This window comes from Protomyctophum parallelum, assembly GCF_964188405.1.
Source record: "Protomyctophum parallelum genome assembly, chromosome: 23".
NCBI lineage: Eukaryota > Metazoa > Chordata > Actinopteri > Myctophiformes > Myctophidae > Protomyctophum > Protomyctophum parallelum.
In genome coordinates, this window is record NC_139715.1 from 14,640,894 (window position 1) to 14,664,020 (window position 23,127).

At 42.7% G+C, this 23,127-nt stretch overlaps 1 protein-coding gene across 1 annotated transcript in view; it reads right to left on the reverse strand.

Annotated features, from left to right (window-relative positions):
• Positions 1-3,635: 3,635 nt before the first annotated feature.
• Positions 3,636-23,127, reverse strand: part of drc11 (dynein regulatory complex subunit 11) — a gene marked incomplete at its 5' end in the record, with an annotated part of 102,889 nt that continues 83,397 nt past the window's right edge. The window contains 5 exons of the mRNA XM_083758384.1: positions 3,636-4,196; positions 8,825-9,066; positions 9,879-10,056; positions 12,144-12,230; positions 18,478-18,677. Of these exons, the coding sequence (XP_083614510.1) occupies positions 4,038-4,196; positions 8,825-9,066; positions 9,879-10,056; positions 12,144-12,230; positions 18,478-18,677 (866 nt within the window). The 3' untranslated portion in view covers positions 3,636-4,037. The remainder of the gene's footprint in view (positions 4,197-8,824; positions 9,067-9,878; positions 10,057-12,143; positions 12,231-18,477; positions 18,678-23,127) is intronic.

A 23,127-nucleotide genomic window follows, 5' to 3' on the forward strand; every position in this document is an offset into this window, starting at 1 on the left:
CTATGGTCGGGCTTCAGTTTGATAAATTCCCCCATAGTAGGCAGGCATGACTGTTTAAAGAGCTTCCAGTTATCAACAGTAAAGAAATATGCGTACATTTTAGGATGCTGCAGTAATGATTATTATTATTTTAAATCAAATACCTTTATAGGTCTCTTATCTAGGGGCATGGTGTCGTCACAGGTCTGCGCCAGACCAATTTGTAAAACAGTTCTCCATCATACAGTGCAAGTACGTCCTGGCTTCTCCAACAGCTAGAAAAGGCCAAATTTGTTTGAAATTTGACTGTGCTGTGGAGACATTCTTGATGTGACATTTAAAAGTGTGGGTTGAGTCCAGGATGACTCAGAGGTACTTGAATCGTGTTACCAATTCAAGTCCCCCGCCTCCAAAGCAGGTTTGAAGAGGTACTGAAGAATTTACAGTACGTTATAGCTTTACAAAGCAACAAGGGAAGCTACACGACGTTGTGATTCATACATAATTACTTGACCTCTTTAATCTTTCCTTCTCCCCTTTTTTCCTCTCTCTCATCTCTCCATCATGTCTTCGCCAGGTGGGTTCACGCGGTGTGACAAACGCGGTCACCTTTTCTGCTCCCTGTAGCTTCAGCTGGCATCTAATTGCATTAACGCCAAGTATGTGGGTTATATTACACACGCCGGATTTGTACTCCCGACGCCGCGTGGCGGAAACAAGACGATCTACAAGCTCACAACGTGGCGTGCAAACTCCGCATTGTGAGCTTGTAGATTGGAGGAGTTTATTTAGAGGAGGAAGTAGTACACGGATCGTTTTGTTTTTAAAATGAGCAATACTTGGAAAGTCCAGCATTCAGAAGTACCGGTACTTGTAATCAGTTCAGTTATATAACGTAATCGTAATATTACTGATCATTAGTAATTCATTCAATTCATGTGTAATGTGGCTGTTTTTTTAAATTATTTTGCTCTTCAATTTAGACAATTTAGAATTTCAGACCTGATAGTCAAGATTACATTTATTCCCTGAGCAAGCAATGAGCCCTTAGGGACTATTAGTTCAATAGTAAAAATGTCAGCACTCGGCAGAAAAGGAAAGCTAAATAGTGCAACATCAAGTATAAAAAAGTGGAAATAGGAAATCATGTAAAAGTACCTCAAACGCTGTCGCCTCACAGCTAGAAGGGGTTCGATTCCCGCGGGATGCTGTGGGCGTGTTCTGTCCTCCGCGTCATCAGTGCCCATAGCCTATAGTGGGGTAACTGGGGTTGGCGAAAGGGCCTTGTGGAGTTTGCATGTTCTCACTGTGTCCCCTATACGGTACATGCAGTAATTACAGGATTACATTAGATCATTGACAGATGAGTTACGAAATCGTGGGATAAAAATTAAGAAAGAAAAAAAAAGGTACCTCAAACTTATGCTCAATACTTAAAGTATTTATTTCCTTTCCGGGGGCACTATGCCGTAAAGCACTGGTTCTCAATGCGAGGTCTGTCTGTGGACGCCCAGGGGTCCGTGAGCTATAGTTTACGGATCTGTACACATTTGTACACTTGGAAAATAAAAAAAGGTCAAGAATCACTTTGCTATAAAGCTAAGTGAAGGTGAATGGCGGGGCAGTTAGCCAGAATAATTGCGGCGCGTTAACTGGAATGCACTGATAATTAGCGGGCTAGCGGTGCGTTCATCATTCACTTCACGCTCCGTCTGACTCCTGGGCTTCAGCTGAGCTGCTCTCCTGTCTCCTGGAAGACACGTTTGTTTCCGTGTGTTACGGTGTTGATTTTGACAGCGAATTTCAATGCAGTTCTAGTCATATAGGCCCAAACTGCACCAATGCAACTACATGCAACTGTAAGGGTGCATGGGCTATATCTTGCACCACACCTTAACCCTCATCCCTAAACTTATTTGCCATTTTTTACTATTAAAAAAAAACAACTTTTAAAATAGTTCAAATAGATGATCTACAAGCTCACAACATCGGCTAGTTGAACTATTTAAAATTGATTTTCAAAATAGGAAATAAAAATGGCAAAAAAGTTTAGGGATAAGGGTGGCGCAAGATGAAGCCCCATGTGTTTTTTCCGACGTACAAACAGTCCTACAGTCATGAGTCAGTAGTCCCCAGTTCAAGTATTGATTATTCAGTTCAGTTCAAAAATGTGGGATCCTGAAAAGTTTGGGAACACTTGGTGTAGAACTGTATAAGAGAGAGAGATGGAGAGGGAGAGGAGCCAATAATAATAATAATAATAAAGTTTGGGAACCCTTGGTGTAGAACTGTATAAGAGAGAGATGGAGAGGGAGAGGAGCCAATAAGGGGGGAGGGGAAAAAGTGCAGTGAAGGAGACGACAGGATAGGAAGGAGGGAGGGAGGGTCCTAGGGGACACGTCTACGAACTGGGTCAGCCGCTTGGCAGGACAGGCCAGCCCGTTAGCACGCACGCAAGCACGCACACCTGGGGAAAAGGTGCCGTTCGAAAGCCCCCTGGCTGTAATTGGCAACAATGAAAATTACACAGGCTAATTAACAGCTCTGTGGCATAGAAAGCCTTGCCATGCTGGCACGGCTGTGCCAAGGAGGCGGTGTGTGTGTGTGTGTGTGCGTGTGCGTCTGCATGTCTGAGCGTATTACCATTGCATTAAGTAATTTATTTGTCTGCGAATGTTCATCATTAAAATCCATTATGCCAGTGTGTGTGTGTGCGTGTGCGTGTGTGTACAGAGAGTTGATGATTCGTCTCGGGACAGTGGGCGTGCATCGCGGCGCCGAGCAGAGGAGACAAATACACATCATCAGTGCTCGTTACAAATTACAACATACTCAACACTGAGCCGATGCAAAATGTAATATGTCATCATCACAGATGTGGCACGACAACAAATCTATTGTTAACACATTCAGAACGGGAAGCCCTTTTGGTGTTTCAAGCATTATGTTATACTCCAGCTATTGAAAAATACAAGCTCGTAGCGTGGTACTAGCTATGAGCTTGTAGATCTGCTATTTTTGAAAAATTGTGAAAATGTGGAGCAAATCTTTGAATATATATTCTTTCAACGTTTTTAACTCAAATCTTTGCTTCTGGGGAGTCTCTGGAACAACATATTTTGAGATGAGGGTCAGTGGCCAAATATAGAAATGTCTGGAGGTCCTTGACATAAAAAAGGTTGAGCACCACTGACATAGAAACATAGGTTTTTAAAAGGTTGAGCACCACTGACATAGAAACATAGGTTTTTCAGAAAACTGTTAGAATTCAGAAGACCTTTTTGTAATCGACCTCAGTCCAAAATGGGTTAAAACGCTCAAATTATTAATTTAAGCAGTTTTGGCTTTAATCCATTAAAACCTGGAAAGCATCTCCTGTTTTAGACAAGTAGTTCTGTAAAAAAATCTTATATATATATATATATATATTTAATTTTTTATATAGATTTCTTCTTAAAGTGAGTATTTCTTTCCGCGATTCTGCCAATAAGAGTTTTTTTGCAGGGTCAAACAAGGGAATCATGTGACATTGATCCCATTCCCCTAATCGCTCACAATAGGACATGACATATGTATATGTGCAGGCAGAAGAATAGAGACGAAAGCAAACGTCAGACTGAGTGAAAGTAACAGTGATTTAACAATATACATTGGGGTCCAAGAGATAGAATTGCCATTAAATGGGGGTCTGTAGCCTAATTCAGGTCAAACCGGGGGCCCTTGAAATGAAAATGGTTGAGAATCACTGCTAGAGCCATACAAACCGTCTCTTATGGGGGTCTTTGGCGTATATTTTCAAATGGGGGTCCGCGGGCTAATGAATGTCATTTTGGGTGACCTTGACCTGAAACAGTTTGGGAACCAAGTGCTGTAAAGTAATAAGCGTTTAGATGTATGAGGTTTCCACCCGACAGTGACAAAGATCACACACACACACACACACACACACCCTGGCATAATCCTCGGACACACTCGGAAATTCTGCATCGTCCTTTTCAGCAGTAAACATACATGTATAGAGTTTGTTCTGCTTTAGATTCAGATCCTCAGTCACCTTGTCACTTCTTCTTGGATGTAATGTTCTTCTTCTTCTTGACGTCGGTCTTTGACATTCCTTTGCTCTTCCCGTCTTTACCTTTCTTCAGCTCGGCTGCTTCTTCTAAGGTTTTTGCCGCGCGTGCCTTCCTCCTGCCCAGTGGGGTTCTGCTGTACCACATCTGTAGAAGACACACACTTTGTATTAACCCGTTCTGGGCGGGAGCCTCTTTTGGCGTTTTAGGCAGATCTACAAGCTCATAGCGCAGCACTCGGTGCCGCGCTATGAGCTTGTAGATCTACTATTTTTGAAAAATTGTGAAAATGTGGCGCACATCTTTGAATATATATTCTTTCAGAGTGAACATTTTTAACTAAAATCTTTGCTTCTGGGGGGGGGGGGTCCCTGGAACAACATATTTTGAGATGGGAGTCGGCGGCCAAATGCAGATAATTCCTAGGGGTCATTGACGTGAAATAGTTTGAGAACCACTGACATAGAAACATAGTTTTTTCAGAAAGAAGACATTTGTAGAATCCTCCTCAGGTCAAACCTGTGGTCCTGCCGTCCTGGGGACCACCAGTGGGCCTTGATGGGGTTCCAGGTGGTCCCCAGCTAAATTAATGCAGATTTGGTAACCAAATGGACCCTTGTAGATCTTTAACTCTTGAGAGCGTAAAATGAAACGAAATGGACCCGGCCGTATACGGGTCCATTTGGTTTAATTTTACGCTCTCAAGAGTTACATTATTTTAACAAAATACCCAAAGTTTTGGTTTAGATATGCTATACCTCATCACATGGCTCAAATGCCGAATAAATAATGGGCCTTGACATGAAAAAGGTTGAAAACCACACTGGCCTAGACACATGGCAGGGATACATTGAGTGACATGTAGTGTAGCGTTAAGCGACGTGCATGCGTGAAAGCGTCTTTAAAATAGCGTCCCACCAGAGATTGGGAGGCATACTTTGGGTCGACATATCATTGGTTTGACAGGCATTGGTCCGACTGGATTAAGGTTGGTGAGTAATGCGTTAAAGGTTAGGTTTAGGTGTGCTGCCCCGTGGGAGGTTAGGGTTAGGGTTTCAGATAGGTTGTCATTATCGGACCAATGGTATGTCGGACAAAACGTATGCACCCCCAGAGATATAGATTCACCAATGCAAAACTGTCGACAAGCTTGCGACGCGTTGTGAGCTTGTAGATCAGCTATTTTTCGGTGTGTGTCTATGGCAACTCCTAAGCCTATACTCTCTAAATGTTCCAATCCCTGATAAGCCCAACCCAAATATTTTCCTTATTCTAAGCCTAACTCCCCAAATCTGTTTATTCTGGATGGGAACCCCTTTTGGTGTTTTAAGGATTGTGTTATACTTTATCTATTGAAAAATAGCAGATCTACAAGCTCATAGCGCGCCACCGAGTGGCGTGTTACTAGTAGGTCTTGTAGGTCTGCAATTTCTGAAAAATCGTGAAAATGTGTCGAAGATCTGAATATATATTCTTTCAGAGCGAACGTTTGTAACTCAAATCTTTGCTTCTGGGGGGTCCCTGGAGGCTGGAACAACATATTTTGAGATGGGGTCGGCGGCCAAATACATATAATTCTAGGAGTCCATGACATGAAAATGTTTGAGAACCACTGACATAGAAACATAGGCTTTTCAGAAAACTGTCATGATTTAGAAAGGCATTTGTAGAATCGGACTCAGGTCTAAATGGGTTAAACCACTAAACCATTTTTTTTGTAAGGATGAGAAAAATGGACCTCACACTGTCCATGTCAAATTCTACTGAACTTTGGGCCCCTCACAAGTACAGTACAGTAAACCCCCACACAGATCTGAGTCTGGACTCGGTCCCACAACTGAACAAACATAGTAGAGAAAGGCTGCCCTCTGCTGGCTGATATTAGTTCCTGCAAGGATACACTTTTTCAACTCAATCACACACACACCCACGCACGCGAGAGAACTATGGCCCCTCGCTGTGAACACAATACATACCGGTATTTCTACTCTATTCTGTACTATTTTATTGCATATTAGTAATTGTGAGGCAGGTTGTTCATTGTGCATACATCAATACTGTAGTGTAAAATAGCTCTTCAAGGCTTCATCTCATTCACACATTTGACTGCCAGGTATTCATTCTTCTGCTTCTGCCATGATCTTTTCAATGCAAACCACCAAGATACCATGTACCTCTCTAAATACTTCCTTAATGTCAACAAAGTCCACACGCACACCACCAGGGGGAGCTCAACAAACCATGTGCAACCCAGATTCGGCAGGTCCGATATCTCAAACCCTCACCCTAACCTCCCACGGGGCAGCACACCTAAACCTAACCTTAACCCTCTCCCAACCCTTAACGCACCCCTCACCAACCTTAATCCGGTCGTTTTAACGCACCCCTCACCAACCTTAATCCAGTCGAACCAATGCTATGTCCATTGTCCAACCAAAGTATGCCTCCTGAGTCCCGATTCGGGACAAACAAGGGACTAAATTCGGGGTGCATACTTAGTTTAGACTAGTCATTGGTTAGACATGGGTTAAGGTTAGGTTTAGGTGTGCTGCCCCGTGGGAGGTTAGGTTTAGGGTGAGGGTTTGAGATAGGTTGTAGTTGTAGGACTAATGACTGGTCTAACCAATGACTAGTCTAAATTATTTTCGCTTCTATGCCACCAAAATGTGGAACGCCCTCAGGGCTCGACGCTTAGCATTTTTCCAAGTAGCACGTGTGCGCCTAAGTTGAAAAATCTAGTAGCACACAAATTATTTTAGGAGCACGATGAAAAGTTATCAAATAATGTGTTTTTGAGGGGCGCTAGCCCCTCCTATATACAGCTTTAGTCCCCACACGTCTCAATATTTTGCATTGACAATGAACGGAGAAATTAGGTCAAAATTCCAATAATTATGACGTAAATTAAACCATGATGTATGATGATAAGAGTGCCCCTCACTTCACACAGGTGTGATTTTTCTTTAATAAAGTGATATGAGGTAGGGGCAGGCAATATGACAAAATATTATATCACAATATATTTTCAGAAATGATCACAATATTGATATTCATCTGGATATCATATTTTTTTTATATAATCTATATAATCAATTTGTTTTTATACTGATAGACTATTAGTTTGGTATGCAGAATTGCAGATAGATAGATAGTCAATTCATTTTATGAATGGATGGACAGACAGACAGACAGACTATCCGTTTTTATCTTGCTGTTCCATCATGTGAGTGTGACATTTAGACAGTGCAGAGGCTACTCAATGGTGAATTAGTATTGTAACATTCTCCTTGGCTCTGACTGCTTCAGTTCAGACAGAACATCGGACATATAGGCTACACCTCGGCGTGGTGGAAGGAGGTGGTGGGGGGGGGGATCTTTGCCTTTTTTACGTTGCTCGTTATGCAGGCCAGTGAGGCCACTGACTAGCTCTGGTCCATAGCTCTAGTCTAATGCGTTGCATTTAGAGTTATGGACCTGAGCTAGCCACTGACTAATAATATATCCAGCCAGGTCGGTCATTCGTATTGCGCTGCGCACACGCTTTTAGCGAGGTGCTAAGCAAGGGTTGTTTTGGTATACCAATCAATCAGTCTACTCCATGTGCGTGTGCACGTGCACTCTTTACGTGCGCGGCTGCACGCTGTTTCACCCACGTTTGGTTAAAAGTTATATCAAGTGATGTTTTAACATTACAAACTTTCTAAATAACTTTAGTATTCAACGTGTCGGGGTCCTAGCAACTCCTTCTGTCTTCTGTGCTACCCTGCTGCGTTCGCTCCGCTGCTCAGTGCTGACGGGGAAGAGAACTGAGAAGCAACAGAGGGAGGGGCGGGGCGGTGGGAGCAAAGGGGACAGATCTCCAAATGAACGCCGCATTGAGCCTCGACACGTTGTTAGCTTGTAGCTCTGCTCTTTTTGGCGAACGACACCGCCGTTCAGAAATATAGATTTAGGTATAGAACCGCGACTATAGAATGTGCACTTGCTGTAGACAAGAGACTTCTCTTTATCACGATTGAATGGTCAAATCCTGTAGTCGCACCTGTGCGACAAATTACATTTTACAACTCGCACGGTGATATTTTTAGTCGCAAATGCGAGTACCTAGTCGCACTGTCGAGCCCTGAACGCCCTACCAACGGTCATTCAATCCCTTGACTCCTTTAAAACCGCTCTCAAAGGGCACCTACGGACAGCTGCAAATCTTGCAATAGTTATATTCTCATTAAAATCGTAGTGATTGACAATATTAATTCGGGGCCCGCTTGCAATACCAAGAGGGCTGCGCGTGGGCCCACAGGCTGCATGGGAATCGCTGCCATAAAACCCGTGATTGACAGTGTTGATTTTTGGCAGCAAATTCTCATTTTGGTTTAGTCATAGTCTTTGGAATAAAACTTATTTTAGTTTCAGTCATATTTTAGTCATCTGAAATGTCTAGTTTGTCTAGAAACGTCTAGTTTTCGACTAAATAGCATTTAGTTGACTAAATCTACAGTTGTTTTTTTGATGACGGCAATGGCTGATTTTACACTTGGCTGAAAACAGCAGATCTACAAGCACACAACCCGCCGTAGCGCGACACGTTGTGTGCTTGTAGATCTGCTCTTTTCAGAACAGCGCAACAAATCTCTGCTCCCTAACATTTTTGTCTAGTTTTTATTTGTCGACAAAATTGTCAGTAAATTTAGTCTTAGTTTTAGTCATCATGGCAAAATTTGTATTTTTTTCATCAGCGAAAACAAACTTCATAGTTTTACTCAACAAAATCTGACCTTGAAGGCCTCCTCCTCCTCTTTGAAGACGGGGTCCTGTCGGGCGAGCGGGGGGATGAACTCTGAGGCGACGAGGGCTCTGGAGGGCAGCTGACTCAGCCTGCGGGGACTCAGCACCCAGCGCACCGCCCGCAGGATGTGACCAGGGGTGTAACCGTCCGTCACCTTGGCCAGGGAGCTCAGGTCCAGGCCCGGCCCGGCCCTGGCACCACCACCGCTGTGCAACAGCTCCCTCCACAGGACTGGAGGAGGCAGTGCGGGCGACGAAGGGGGCAGAGGGAAGGACAGGGGAGAGTGTGGTTATTACGTTATTATGTGGTTGTTACGTACGTTCTTAGCTTACGTATGTTTCATGATGTATTGCCATGCTTTTTGTTCTTGCTTAAGTCGCTCTGTATTAAGAGTGTCTGCTAAATTGAAAATTGTACACTGTAGGATGATCATTGATCATGTAGTAGGGCGTAAATTTATGGAAATAAAACGCATATGAAAGATATGAAAAGGGTTCTACCTGACAGCAACGATATATAGTATTAACAACTAAAATGACACAGATGCTTTCCCTGATATAAAAGCAACGTATAGTTTTATATATATATATATATATATATATATATATGCGAAGCACCTGACGAACGCATCGTGCAAATAAAGCAAAAATTATATATATATATATATATATATACAGTATATACACACACACACACACACACTACCAACTGTCATTGAGACATGCAAATCCCTTGACTCCTTCAAAGAGGGCACCTACGTAAAGTCTGAATCCCTCACCCACCCCTTTTTCCCCTCACTGTATATATTTTTTTCCCTTTTTACCTCCTCTATGATGATTTCCAGTTTTTTGTATATATATGTGTATATTTGTACGTCTCTAAATGTTATGATAAATTGAAAACGGTGTAATAAGTGTAATACTTTTATGGCGTCGTCCACTCAGTTGACAGTTTTTGTATTGAGTTGTGCTTGAAATGTAGTCTACTGTAATTCTGCAACTGTTAATAAATACTTCAATCAATCAATCAATCAATTCTCCTACCTAGCCTGGAGGCGTAGTCTGGTCTGGGGATGAGGAGGATCTTCCTGTAGACCTTACAGAAGGGCTTGAGGTCAGCGTCGAAGGGCCTGTGGCTCGTCCCCACCAGCAGGACTCTGTCCTCCGGCTTCAGGCCCTTGAGAACCTTAGCCAGGTCCTTCTTCAGCCTCTTGGGCTCCATCTGGAAGAGTGCGTTTTGAAACCCATTTAGGCCCGACGTCGAAAAAAATAAAAGTTTTTCTGAAATACCTATGTTTCTGTATCAGTGGTGATCAATGTTTAATGTCAAGGACCCCACAAATGATATGTAATGGGCTGCCGACCCACATCTGAAAATATGTTGTTCCAGGGACCCACCCAGAATCAAAGATTTTAACGATTTTTCGAAAATAGCATCTGCTATTTTTCAATAGCTAAAGTATAACATAATGCTAAAAACACCAAAAGGGGTTCCAGCCCAGAATGGATTAAAACCCATTCAGACCTGCAGGCCGATTCTATACGAATGTCTTCTAAATCCTAATCTACGTTTTCTGAAAAAACGTGTTTCTATACGTTATAGAATATAGAGTATGCACATGCATGATTTTCCCATCAGGACACGCCCCCCCCCCCCCCCCCCCCTCATCTAGACTGAGTGGCAAAACATTGCGCAACATGAAGTGTTGGAGTTTGGAAGCGCTCGTTGGAAATCACTCAACCGTCCTGCGTACCACCCGTTTCTAAATGTCACATAATGCAGGAGGCAGCAAAATGTTGTGTTATTGAAAACAAGCACTTCCAAACTCTGCCACTTAAAAAAAAAAAAATCAAATGACAGAAAGTAGCTCATAACATTTCTATGGTGGATTCTTATTAAACAAAAACTTTTGCAGATAGAAAGAGGATAATTAAAGCTTTTCGTACAGCTGCAATGTTGGTGAGTTTTTGAATGCAGGACAGGACTTTTCTGTTTGGATGAATGGGCTGTCAAGGCCAGAAAGTAGTTTTTTGCCACTCAGTGGGCGTTCTCGCATAACTTCCAGGTACGATGATGTCACGCGCATACCCTCTATTGGTTTTCAAACGTTTTCATGTTAAGGACCCCCAAAATGCTATGCATTTGGCCGCAGACCCCCCCCCCCCCCCCCCGCCATCTCAAAATATGTTGTTCCAAATGTTACAAATATAGGCCATTTTGCTTTTTGTTTCTCCTATCGTGCTGTGGTGCTATTTTTGAATATATAAAATATAAAATAAATAAATATATAAAATAGTGGTGAACCAATGTGCCAAAATGTAAAATGACAATGCTGTCCCACTATTTGTATGTTAAGTTGCCCCAAGAGGGCAGTATGAGCTCAGAGTTAAGCTGTGAGCCAGCACTTTCACCTTGGAAAGGTGAAACACACACACTGTTTTACAAAGAAGTCTATCTACAACCTCTTGAAAACAATGTCTAAACAATGTCTAAGAGCCTTGGTTGTGCATCTGACCACAATTTTGACTTTAAATCTATTATTTTTATCTTGCAGAATATTATGATTTTATTTAATATAAAATTACCTCCGTCAAAGAAGTCGAATTCTAAGTAAGCTATAAAGCAAAACAATGCGAGAAGTAACCTTTGAATGAATTTCAGAGTTGTGGAATTTGGCTAAAAGAGGTTTCCATAGCAACCACTACAGTCTTTCTGATTTTAACCAAGCGGAATAGTTAACTTATCTGGAGTCAGTTATTGCTGAATGCTTCTGATTGGTCAATCGCCAAATTCATCGGTCAGTTATTTCTGCATAATGAATCAATAACAGACCGCTGCCTAATCAAACCCTTGGAGAACCTGGCTGCAGCCGCTTGATTTAGTGCCGTTTCCAACATGACAGCCATGTTAACACACACACACACACACACAATGTCATTGACAGCTAAACATTGCTCTCAAAAATGTTTTTGGAAACATTTGAGTGAGAAATAAACGAAGCAGTAACACGAAAATGGATTCTATTTGATCAACTCACTTCCTTGTTTTCCGACTGTGCTGCAGCCGGGCAGACGCCGGCCAGCGCGACACTTTTATGGAATACTTTCATTTACCAAGCAAGGAAATACCTCGTTTTGTTGTGTCAATTTATTAATGTATGTATTCACGTCGGTGGTTAATCAGCCTGTCGGTGATTTATCTATAAACAATGACCACTCAGCCATACATTATGCCTTACGTGACACATACTGATCTGGAGTCAGCTGGTCTGTATACTGTGACCTGTACAGTGTCAGTTTTATTTTCACCTCTTTCTCCGTCTTCGGTACTTTCTTGTAGAAGGTCTTCTCTGCGTCTCCGATCCAAATGACTGAGGGCTGCAGCTGGCGAGCCACCTGCCGCACGCACGCACGCACGCACAGTCATACACACACACAGTCACACGCACAGACTGAGACAAAAGTACCAGTAATTGCCGTACAGTACATTTATAGGGGTGAATCAACACCAAAACTGTTTGTGTTAGAGCCCGTCAACATTAAAACGTCCCAATGTCACAGCAGGACACACACACACACACACAGTGAATTAAAACCCTGGGAGACTTGTACTTGTGCGTGTGTATAAGCGTGTATAGGAGGGAAGAGAGCTGTGGAGGAGAGAGAGACACACGCACACGCACACACACACACACACGCGCGCACACACACACACACACACACACACACACACACACACACAGTCTTTTTAAACACAAAAGTCACTTCAGGACAAGCACTCACACAGAAACATTAACCACTTCCTACTTCCTCGTACAACAACTTGCACAATCCGCAGTCTACAAGCAGACAACGTGTTGCATCGGGGTACGGTGAGTGCCCATGTAGATCGTATGCTATTTTTGCCGTTTTTGAAAATGTGAATTTTATATATGAAAATGTTTGAAAACATGAAAAAGTCCAGCCTATGGTTAAATGGTTAATGGTTAAACAGCAGTTGTTTTCCCCATCGACGCCCGCATGTTATGAAGTGAGCGTTGTAACTTTAGAATTATGTTTTTGACAACAATCGAGTTATGCAACTTTAGCATGCTCTACTTATTTCGGGAAAAACAACAAAACATCCGTTCTGTTGCTCAATGTTCAGCACCGGGAGCATCTGGGACTGCGTTCACAGTGCATTTTGTGTGAGTATTTGGTGAAATTAATGCAATGTATAGAATGTACCAACAACAGCTGTCAAACTGCAGATTGCAACCCTTAGACCAGAGGTTCCCACCAGTGTTGTTTTTGGCAGAAAATTTAGATTTTAGTTTTAGTCATTAATAATAATAATAATAATAAAACTTTATTTGTATAGCACCTTTCATGACATCAAATGCAGCTCAAAGTGCTTTACAGAACAATGGAGAATAAAAGAAAAGCAAGGCAACGACATTAAAAAACAAGCAGTAATGCAATACAGTGAGGACATGAATAACAAAAAAATATAAGATCACTTAGTCTCTTGAATAGTTTTAATTTTGTTTTAGTCACATTTAGTCACCTGGAATATTTTAGTGTTAGTCTAGTTTTATTCGACTAAAACTAAATTCTAATGATTTAGAAATTGAAAAAGTTAAATGTTATGTTATAGGTCCTTTAAGGTTACATGTGAACGCTATGTGGGTGGCGATGACCATCCCCTGGTTCCTCAAACAACGGCCTCTGATTCCGGAACGCCGGACAAGACGACGCTCACGGGGGGGAGCATGCTTTGTTTGGTTTCCGAGTAAAAGCGCAAATCCGGCATTAGTGAATTGTTTACGCCTCCATGGTGGGATATCTTGTTTATTCATCTACAAGCACCCACCACCGCCTAGCCTAAGCATTCTGCAGGGTAAGGACATTTACATGTCAATAAAGAGCCTCAACAACTCAATGACTTGACTTGAGGGAGCAGGATGCGTCCAAAGACGCCAGCGCTTTGTTCAACCTCAGCAAGTTAAAGTATCACAAAAACTAAATAGTGACATCAAATGAACAAAGAACAGCCACCCGTCAACCCCACGTGTCGCACAATGCTTCAGCTCGGAACAATGCCTTAACTGTATGCAGATAAGACAACCATTCAAGCAATGACACAAGCCAAAACTACTGTGGTCTCTGAGCAGAATCAAGCCAAATCAACACCCACACACCATTATGACATTTCTATTTCGTTACAGGGCAACAGCATGCGCACACGTGCATGCACACGCAAGCATACAACCAAGTGTAAAATGACTTATACTGGATATCTTGTCCACTAGTCCCTGACTAAGATTTTAGTCTAGTTTTTATTTTTGACAAAATTGTCAATATATTTAGTCTTAGTTTTAATCATCATAGCTTAGTTTCCATTTAGTTTTCGTCAGTGAGAAAAGGTAGTAAACGAACATTTTTCGTCTTAGTTTTAGTCGACCGGTGACCACTGGTACACAATTTAGCCATTAAAGCAGACCCTCCAAATATACATTGCACAGTGAGTGGTCATCCCACTTCAATGGGCTCACAGCATGCCTTCTCTTCTTTGGCATAGCTCGACCACCTCCTGGTACTACAAAGTGTATGAATGTGTGTGTGAGGCTGTGAGCATGGGTGTGAATGTAAGGCACTTTAGAAAAAAGCGCAATATAAATTCCACTATTTACCTTTTTAGAAATATTTCATTTGAAAATGTATACATCTACCCTCACACATATTGCAAAACAAACCGCCTTTAAAATATATAATTGCAAAGACTGCAATTAATGTCACTTTGACTGCTTTGTTAAAACATAGTCAAGAGAACACCACCACATTGTGACCATGCACAGCTTCGTGTTTAACGAAGTGCCAAAGGTTATTATAAATTGCCCGGCAGATGCAGGTACTTTCTATTGTTAAAGGTCACTTTTAAAAGGTTGCTGTGTGTGCATAAAAAAAGAAGAAAACAGTCAAAAAGATTGCGAGGACAAAGGCTGTGGAATAGAGCTAGCCCCCCCTGTGCCAGCACGCAGGACATCCTGACCTGTCAAGACATGATCCTAATCCCACTCCCACAATTAAATACAATGCACACTTAGATAGGGTGCTGACAGACCCCAAACACAGAGCAGCATAGCTCCAAACACAACAACAAGCAGACTGGTGCTGTTTGTAGGTAAAGACAGCTGTTTGGAGAGGGGTCAAGCCAGATGGATCTGCTCACACATGTACAGTACACACACGCATCATGCATACTGTACATGTAACAAGCGTTATGGTCAGTGGGATAAGTACTCCCATGTTTTACTTTGTAAAAGTAGTAATACCACAATATCAAAATTCTGTTGCACAGTAAGTAAAAGGCCTGTATTCAAGTAGAAAGGTATTGGAATCAAGATATACAGTAATTACACCATAAGTAAAGTAATAGTACTTTCAATTATTTGAAAATGTTCAATCTACAAGCTTACAATGCTATGTACATCACTTTATTGGTTCATGTATATTTTGTATTCATAAGCTAAATCTGCAAAGTAGAAAGTAATTAAAGCTGTGAAGTGTGAAATGATTGTAGTGGAATAAAAGTACAATATATTTGCCTCTGAGTTGTAGTCATACAGAAGGATAGAACACACACACACACACACACACACACACACACACACACACACACACACACACACACACACACACACACACACACACACACACACACACACACACACACACACACACACACACACACACACACACACACACACACACACACACACACACACACACACACACACACAGTGTTGACCTGATAGCCATCTGTGATAAACATCCTGGCCAACACCACCGCTTTGTGTCCGCCGCTTACAGACACAGAAAAGCACGTCTGTGCTTTTTAACGCTCTCGTTACGTTCTACGTGATAACATTGTAAAGCTTACTTTTTTAGAATTTGTGAGGTTTTATTCAAAGTTGTGCATGTATGGACAGATTGACGTGGAAGGGTTTCTGATATCCCCATGTCAGTGTGTGTGTGTGTGTGTGTGTGTGTGTGTGTGTGTGTGTGTGTGTGTGTGTTTTTTTATCGAATAAGCTTTATGGCAGGGGTCTTCAAACAGGGTTGTCCGGGTCCCCTAGGCCTAGGGCAGTGGTTCCCAACCATTTTTATGTCAAGGACCCCCAAAATGACACTAATCAGCCTGCGGACCCCCATTTGAAAAGATATGCCAGGGACTCTCATGAGAGAAGATTTTTACGGCTCTAGCAGTGATTCTCAACCCGTTTAATTTCAAGGACTCCCAGTTTGACATGCATATTAGTCTACGGACCCCCCATTTAATGGCATTTCTATCTCTGGGACCCCAATTTACATTGTAAAATCATTGTTAATTTTAACTCTGAGAGTGTACAAATGGAACCAAATGGACCCATTAGTCTCTCTAGGTTGTCCTCAGACGAGCCCTCCATCGTCGTTTCCAGTCATCCCGATTATCCATACATCCGGCCAGTTCGTTGGTACTTTGCACTCCTGCATCGCTCTTGAGTACATCCACGTATGTTAGCGTGGGGCGTCCTCGTGATCGATGCCTGTGTGTTGGTTCCCAGAGCACCAGTTTGCTGGCTGGCAGTTCTTGATGCCTTTGGCAGTGTCCTGCTAGTCTCATTCTCCTGGCTGCTATTTTCTGGCTCACCCTTGGTAATCCCTCATACAGAGTCTTGTTAGTGACATGTACAGTCATGCTGATGTTAAGCACTGCACGCAGCATTCTGGTGTAGCACCCGTCAAGGGACTTCTGCAGGGTTGGCTTCAGGGTCCAGCATTCACTGCCGTATAGGAGAACAGACTCCACTGTTGCGTAGAAGAAGCAGAATTTGATTTGTCGGGGGAGATTGGAGTTCCATACACTGGTCATGCCATTCAGGGCCCTCCATGCAAGTGCCTTCCTCACTTTCAGATCTTGCTCGGTTGAGTTGACCCATGAGCCCAGGTACTTGAAGTCCTTGACTTCCTTCAGCACCGTGCCTCCTGTTGTTGTGAGAGGTGGATGTTCCGGTGAGATGTTGTAGATGTTTAGGCACTGGAATGATGTTGGACAGAGACCATATTTCAGGCTGTTTGTTGTTCATTAGTGACAGGTTGCAAAACTCCAGGGTGAGGTCATCAAGGTCACAGTTCTTTAGGACCTCTGGGGGTATGCCATCTGGCCCAGCACTCTTGCCCTCCCTCACTGTGGATTTCGCCTTGGAAAGCTCACTGGTCATAAAGGGACCATCTTCGATGTCCAGGCCCTGGAGGATTGCCGGCACATCCTCCTCAACTCCATCCTCTGCTGTACCCAGGAGCCCCTGGAAGTGGCCGAACCAGGTAGTCACCCTGTCCTCTGGGCTGTGTCCCTCCACCTGTCCCTCCTTAGCTCTTTTCCGCCCAGTCATCTCATTGATGACTTTCCAGGCCTCCCCATATTGCCGTTCACCATGCGCTGCCTGCACTCTTTGTACGCTCTCCATCAGTTCCTCTCCTTTTATGGTGTCGTATGTGCTGAAGAGAAACTGCTTGGCTTCATTCAGTACAACACGTCTCTCCACGGTTGGTTCGCGCTCAAAGTTGAGCCATGCTTCCTCCACCCTGCTGCGTGCAGCAGGGTGGAGGAAGTTAGTTTAATTTATTGTCCACTTGTGGAAATTTGTCTTCGGTCTCAACAGTAAAAAACAAACAGCAACAATAACAACACTGTATAATAACACAATTATTTTCATGGCAAAAATGCAGGAAAACAGTGGCAAATACATAAAAAGAACAAATCTAGCGGTCCATTTGGTTCCATTTGTACACTTTGAGTTACAGACCCATAACGGTCCATTTGCTTCCTAATTATCATTTAGCTGGGGACCCCCAGGAACTCCCTCAAGGACCCCTGGGGGTCCCCAGACCCCACTTTGGGAAACCCTGCCCTAGGGAGTCTGCAGAGCTACTAGAGGGGGCTTGCATTGCAAGTTGTTGTGAGCTTGTAGATCGGCTATATTTTGGCCAAGATGTTTGGTGGGGAAGGGAGAAAAGAGCAGACTAAATTCACACTCACATTCACACTAAGAACTATAACGGTAACTATAACTATATTATATTTTTGAGGGGCACCACTAGTTGCTGCGAGAGTGAGGTCTAGCCAACACCAACTCGGGATTCCTGGATCGCTGCCCTCCAAACTTTCCTATCCAACATCAGGTTCTTGAGCTCTGCAGTGTTGTCAGCCAAGCACGTCTACATAGGTGGTATGCTTCTTTCCCCTCCCGGGTTTTAAGAGGTAAAATATCGGCATGTAGTGGGGGGGTACCTGCTTCATCTCTCTCTCAGCTAGGACTAAGCTTGGACTTGAAAACATTGAAGACCCCTTCTCTATGGCAGGGGTTCTAAAAGATTTTGGCTGGAGACACCCGTAAATGCTTTTGGCCATGTCTCTCAACCCCCTCCCCGCCCCACTCTCCACCACCAATACAAACAGATTGCAAAAATAACCTTAATAATAAAGAAAATATATCATAAATGAATACTGAAACCAGATATATATAAAATAATTTGGGGACCCCCCCCAAAATAATTTGGCGACCCACGGGTTGAGAACCCCTGCTCTATGGTGCTGCAAATAACAGCTTTAGCCCCCTACCTTGAAGACCATGTGCAGCAGGTAATGGAGGCCACTGCGACCAGGGAACTTGCCCCCCAGGTTGCCAGGCGAGAGGTTGAAGAGGTTGGCTCCGGTCTCTGTGCAGATGGCGTGAACCAGCATCTTCTTCCCCACGCCGGACGGTCCTGCCAGCAGCAGCGACTTCACCAGAGGAGCCTTCTCGTGGATGCAACGGGAGCCTGAGGGACCAAGAACACAAGATTTATGTTTTGTACTTTATTTGCGCATAAAAGACAGGCGCAAATATATTTTTTCATGAGTTTTCTCTGGGACCTCTTTTAGCTCAAGAGTCCTGAATGTCCTGAATGATTTTTATTCTTATACTCAGTGGTGTGCACAGATAGACACTAGGGGGTGCTAGAGCAGTATGTGGACCGTGGTGACATTGATCAATTATTGATAAAAAAGCTTCTAATATATTTAGGCCCCAAAATCTATAAATCTCACACTATTAAGGCAACCGGCCGGTTCCACGCGCTGCACAAGGTGCCCTTTTTTTCACTTGAGCACCTGCCCCTCTAAATGTCTGTGCACGCCACTATACTGTTCAACAGCACCCAGGCCCAGCCTATAGCAGCTCTGGGATGTCCGTCCGTGCCTCAACAACCATTTGGTCCCAGATTCCCCAAATCCCACAGTACAATACTTCACAGGGTAGAGACAGGAAGTGATTCAACGTCACCGGACTTTGCATCATGGACTTTATACTTACGGTCCCACCCTGTGTTGACAAGTAATTTTTTGCCAAGCCTTTAAGTTCCAAAACACCCAGAGAATAAAACAAGTCAGATCAAAGTGGACATTGCTCTCTGAAGCGGCTCCAAAAGTATGTTCAAACGCTGCAGCACGTCTAGGTCTTCCCCAAATGTCCACACGTCTCCACCCTATTCCGTTATACCTTTGTTGGCTTCCAGTTTCTGCCCACACCCAGTATACACCCAGCACTGTTTGGTATAGGCCTATATATGATATTTCTGGCTATGACTCTATAACAGACCAACGTCTAATCACCTCACGTTTTGTCAAAACCATGGAGAGCTCCGTAGATTTAGTTATTCAGCTTTTTAGTCCGCCCATGTATTGTAGGTCTGCTATTTTAGAAAGATCTTGAAAATATATTCTTTCAGAGCGAACGTTTTTAACTCAAAGCTTTGCTTGAAATATTGAGCACCACTGATATAGAAACATGAGGTTTTTCAGACATTTTTCATGATTTAGAAGACATTTCTTAAATTTCGACGTCAGGCCTAAATAGGTTAGGCTAAGAGGAGCTGCTAGAGTCTTTGAAGACCTTGTATTGAACTGTACTTTCCTGTACTTATTCTTCAAACTGTTAATAAAGTTGTCAGGTCGTAACCAATACTGACCAGTAATATCATGAGTGACAAGCACCTGTCAATCACTCTTCCACATGGAGCTATGCTTCATTATGCTCTAGACACATGTCTAGACCCGTCGATATAAAGAGAAGTGTGGGAGATATTCCACTGTTACGTTCTTAGCTTACGTATGTATGTATGTGATGTATTGCCATGCTTCTTGTTCTTGCTTAATGTAAGTCGTTCTGGATTAAGAGCGTCTGCAAAAATGCCTAAATTGTAATTGCAAATTGTAGTCAAACTCCACGGAACAGCATAAAGGTGATAATATTCTTGGCTTGTCCTCTGGAGTTGCATGGAATAACCTTGCATGTCCAAAACTGTAACATTTCAGAAAATGGAACATAACACATGTTAAACAAAGTTCCTGCTCGACGGTGACATTAACGTGCACCGACACCCATATGGTTCGCTGCGTAGCGTTCAGTGTACAGTACAGCCAGATCCACAACTTTATAGGCCTATTGTGTGATTCTCTGATCTTAACCATGATTAAAATGATGGTTGTCTGCCAGGCCGCTGAGCGTGAGAGCCGGGCCGGACCACCACATCCACCTCACCCTCCAGACCCTGGGGGGGGGGGGGGTCAGGTGCAACACCGTCCCTGAGAATCCCCACTGGATTCAAGAGCAGCTGAGCAGCTGAGCACCCCCCCCCCCACACACACACACACACACACACACACACACACACTATACTTGTGAGGACATCAACATCGTAGGATGCCAATTTTATGAATGCCATTTTTACATATTTTTTTAACATGACAATTTTTAAGCATAAAAGACCCCCAGAAGAGATCTTCTTTATACAATGTCTATTTCTCTCAAATTCTACTACTATAGGCTACTTGTGGGGACTTTTGGCCCACACAAGTATGGTAGTACACTGTCAAGTACACACACACACGCACAAACAAACACACACACACACAAACAATGGCTGGCAGAAAAGCTGTGGGAAATGAACAGCTGTGATTGCAAAGTCACCGCTCTGCGAGTATTAAAACGGATCCAACATAAATAAAAACATCCTCATCACATGGTGACGAACATGAAAAATCTGTTTAATCCTTTAAACCAATTTACTTGAGTTTAAAAGCCTTATTTTGCAGACTTTCAAAGGCCCTGCAGATGTCATGTCTGCCATTATACAATCTTTCATAGACAATTCTTTGCCACCAAACTCTCTACAGTGCCATTTTAGAAGCGTGCAGTAGGGGTCAGTGTTGTTAATGTTAAAGTCTGGGTCCTTGGGATCAGAGATATTCCTTAACAAGAGACACCTCACATCTTCTGCTGTAGGTCTGTAACTCTGAGAGTATTTGTACACTCTCAGAGTTAAATTAACATTGATTGTACACTATAAATTGGGGGTCCCAAAGATAGAAATGCCATTAAATTGGGGTCTGTAAACTAATGTGCAAGTCAAACTGGGGGTCCGCAGGCTGATGAGTGTCAATTTGGGGGTCCTTATGTTAAAAACTTGGGCATTTCAATACCGTGTTGACGTGACCACGCTCACTGGGGGAAGTCTTTATCTTTGAGTTTATTTTAATGTTTCTCCTTTCTTCCATAGACAAAATATCCTGCACATATTATTTATTTATTCTATTATGGTTTATTATGGGATGTCCCGTACGGCATTATCCCTCTATGGACTATTATTGGGAACATGGCCCTCCAGGGAGCAGGTTCTCAACGCTGAAACTTCCCTGCGTGTCTTTGAACGCATGCCAGACTCTCAGAGAGAAGCCACCGTCCCGTGGAGAACAACAACAATGTGCTATTGTCAGTTATAATGGTGAGAAACGTGCCGGTATGTTTAATACACATGGGCAGGTGGCGTAGCACATGGAAGAGAGGCGTGTCCATGTACAGTTGTGCACGTGGCCGGCAATGTTTGTGTTTTACTTAAAGGACAACTTTAGTTTTTTTCAACCAAGGTTCATGTTTTAGGTTGTTATTAGAGAAAGTAAAAGATGAGTGTTACATTTTTTTCATTTGCTGCTTTCTTTAGTTTTAGGGATTTTAGCTGTTTTGACAGGGGGGGCGGGGGCATTCGAGCATGTGGTTAAATATGTATTATTTTACATAATTTTATAGCAATTTTTTTTTTTTATCTTTTACTATAGTCCTACTAGACCCCAAGAAATTACATCTGGCCACAAAAGTTCACAGGATCTACTGAATATGAAGGTAGCCTATAGGGAAAGCCACACTGTAATATGCTCAATATGTCAGTTTGATACATTCAGTAGATCCCGTGATCTTTTGTGGCCAGGTGTAATTTCTTGGGGTATATTAGGACTATAGTAAATAATAAAATGTTGTAAAGAAATACATATTTAGCCCCATGCTCGAATGCCCCCGCCCCCTTTCAAAAACAGCTAAAATCCCTAAAACAAAAGAAAGCAGCAAATGAAAAAACATTAACTCATCTTTTACTTTCTATAATAACAGCCTAAAACATGAATCTTCGTTGAAAAAAACTAAAGTTTTTCTTTAAGGGATAGTTCACCCACAAAAGATTTTCTTTTTTTTCCTATATCAATTACTCACCCCATGGAGACTTGGACCAGCAGTGGTTCCCTTTGGAGACACAAAGGAGACTCTGTGTCTCCATAGGGAACCACACAGCTGGTCATCAAACTATTGGCTTAAAGGGTTAGTTCAGATTTTTTCAACTTAAGTTGTATGAAATACTTGCCATTAATATAGTGGTTGCAACTGTATTAATTGATTGCCCGAGTCCCGTGGTGGGAGTTCTGCTCTGGTTTTGGTGAAATATCAAGTAGTTCCGGTCATTTTGTGGGGGGTGCTGGGGGCCACGCAGTAAAAATAAATGAATCGACAAAACTAACGTCATTTGTATTGTTGACCTATTTCTAAAATATTAGTGCAACTTTCGTTCTTTTTTTACCACTCTATCACACAGAACTATGTTTTTTGTGTCCATATCACTACGCCCAAAAAATAGTTCCATGTGATAGAGGGGTCAAAGTTCAACGAAAGTCATGCTAATATTTTTTTTAAAGGTCACCAATACAAATTACGTTCGTTTTGTGGATAAATTTACTTTTACTGCGTGGCCCCAGTGCCCCCCACAAAATGACCGGAACTACTTAATATTCACTAAAACCAGAGCAGAACTCCCACCACAGGACTCTGGCAATCAATTAATACAGTTGCAACCACTATATTAATGGCAAGTATTTCATACAACTTAAGTTCAAAAAATCTGAACTATC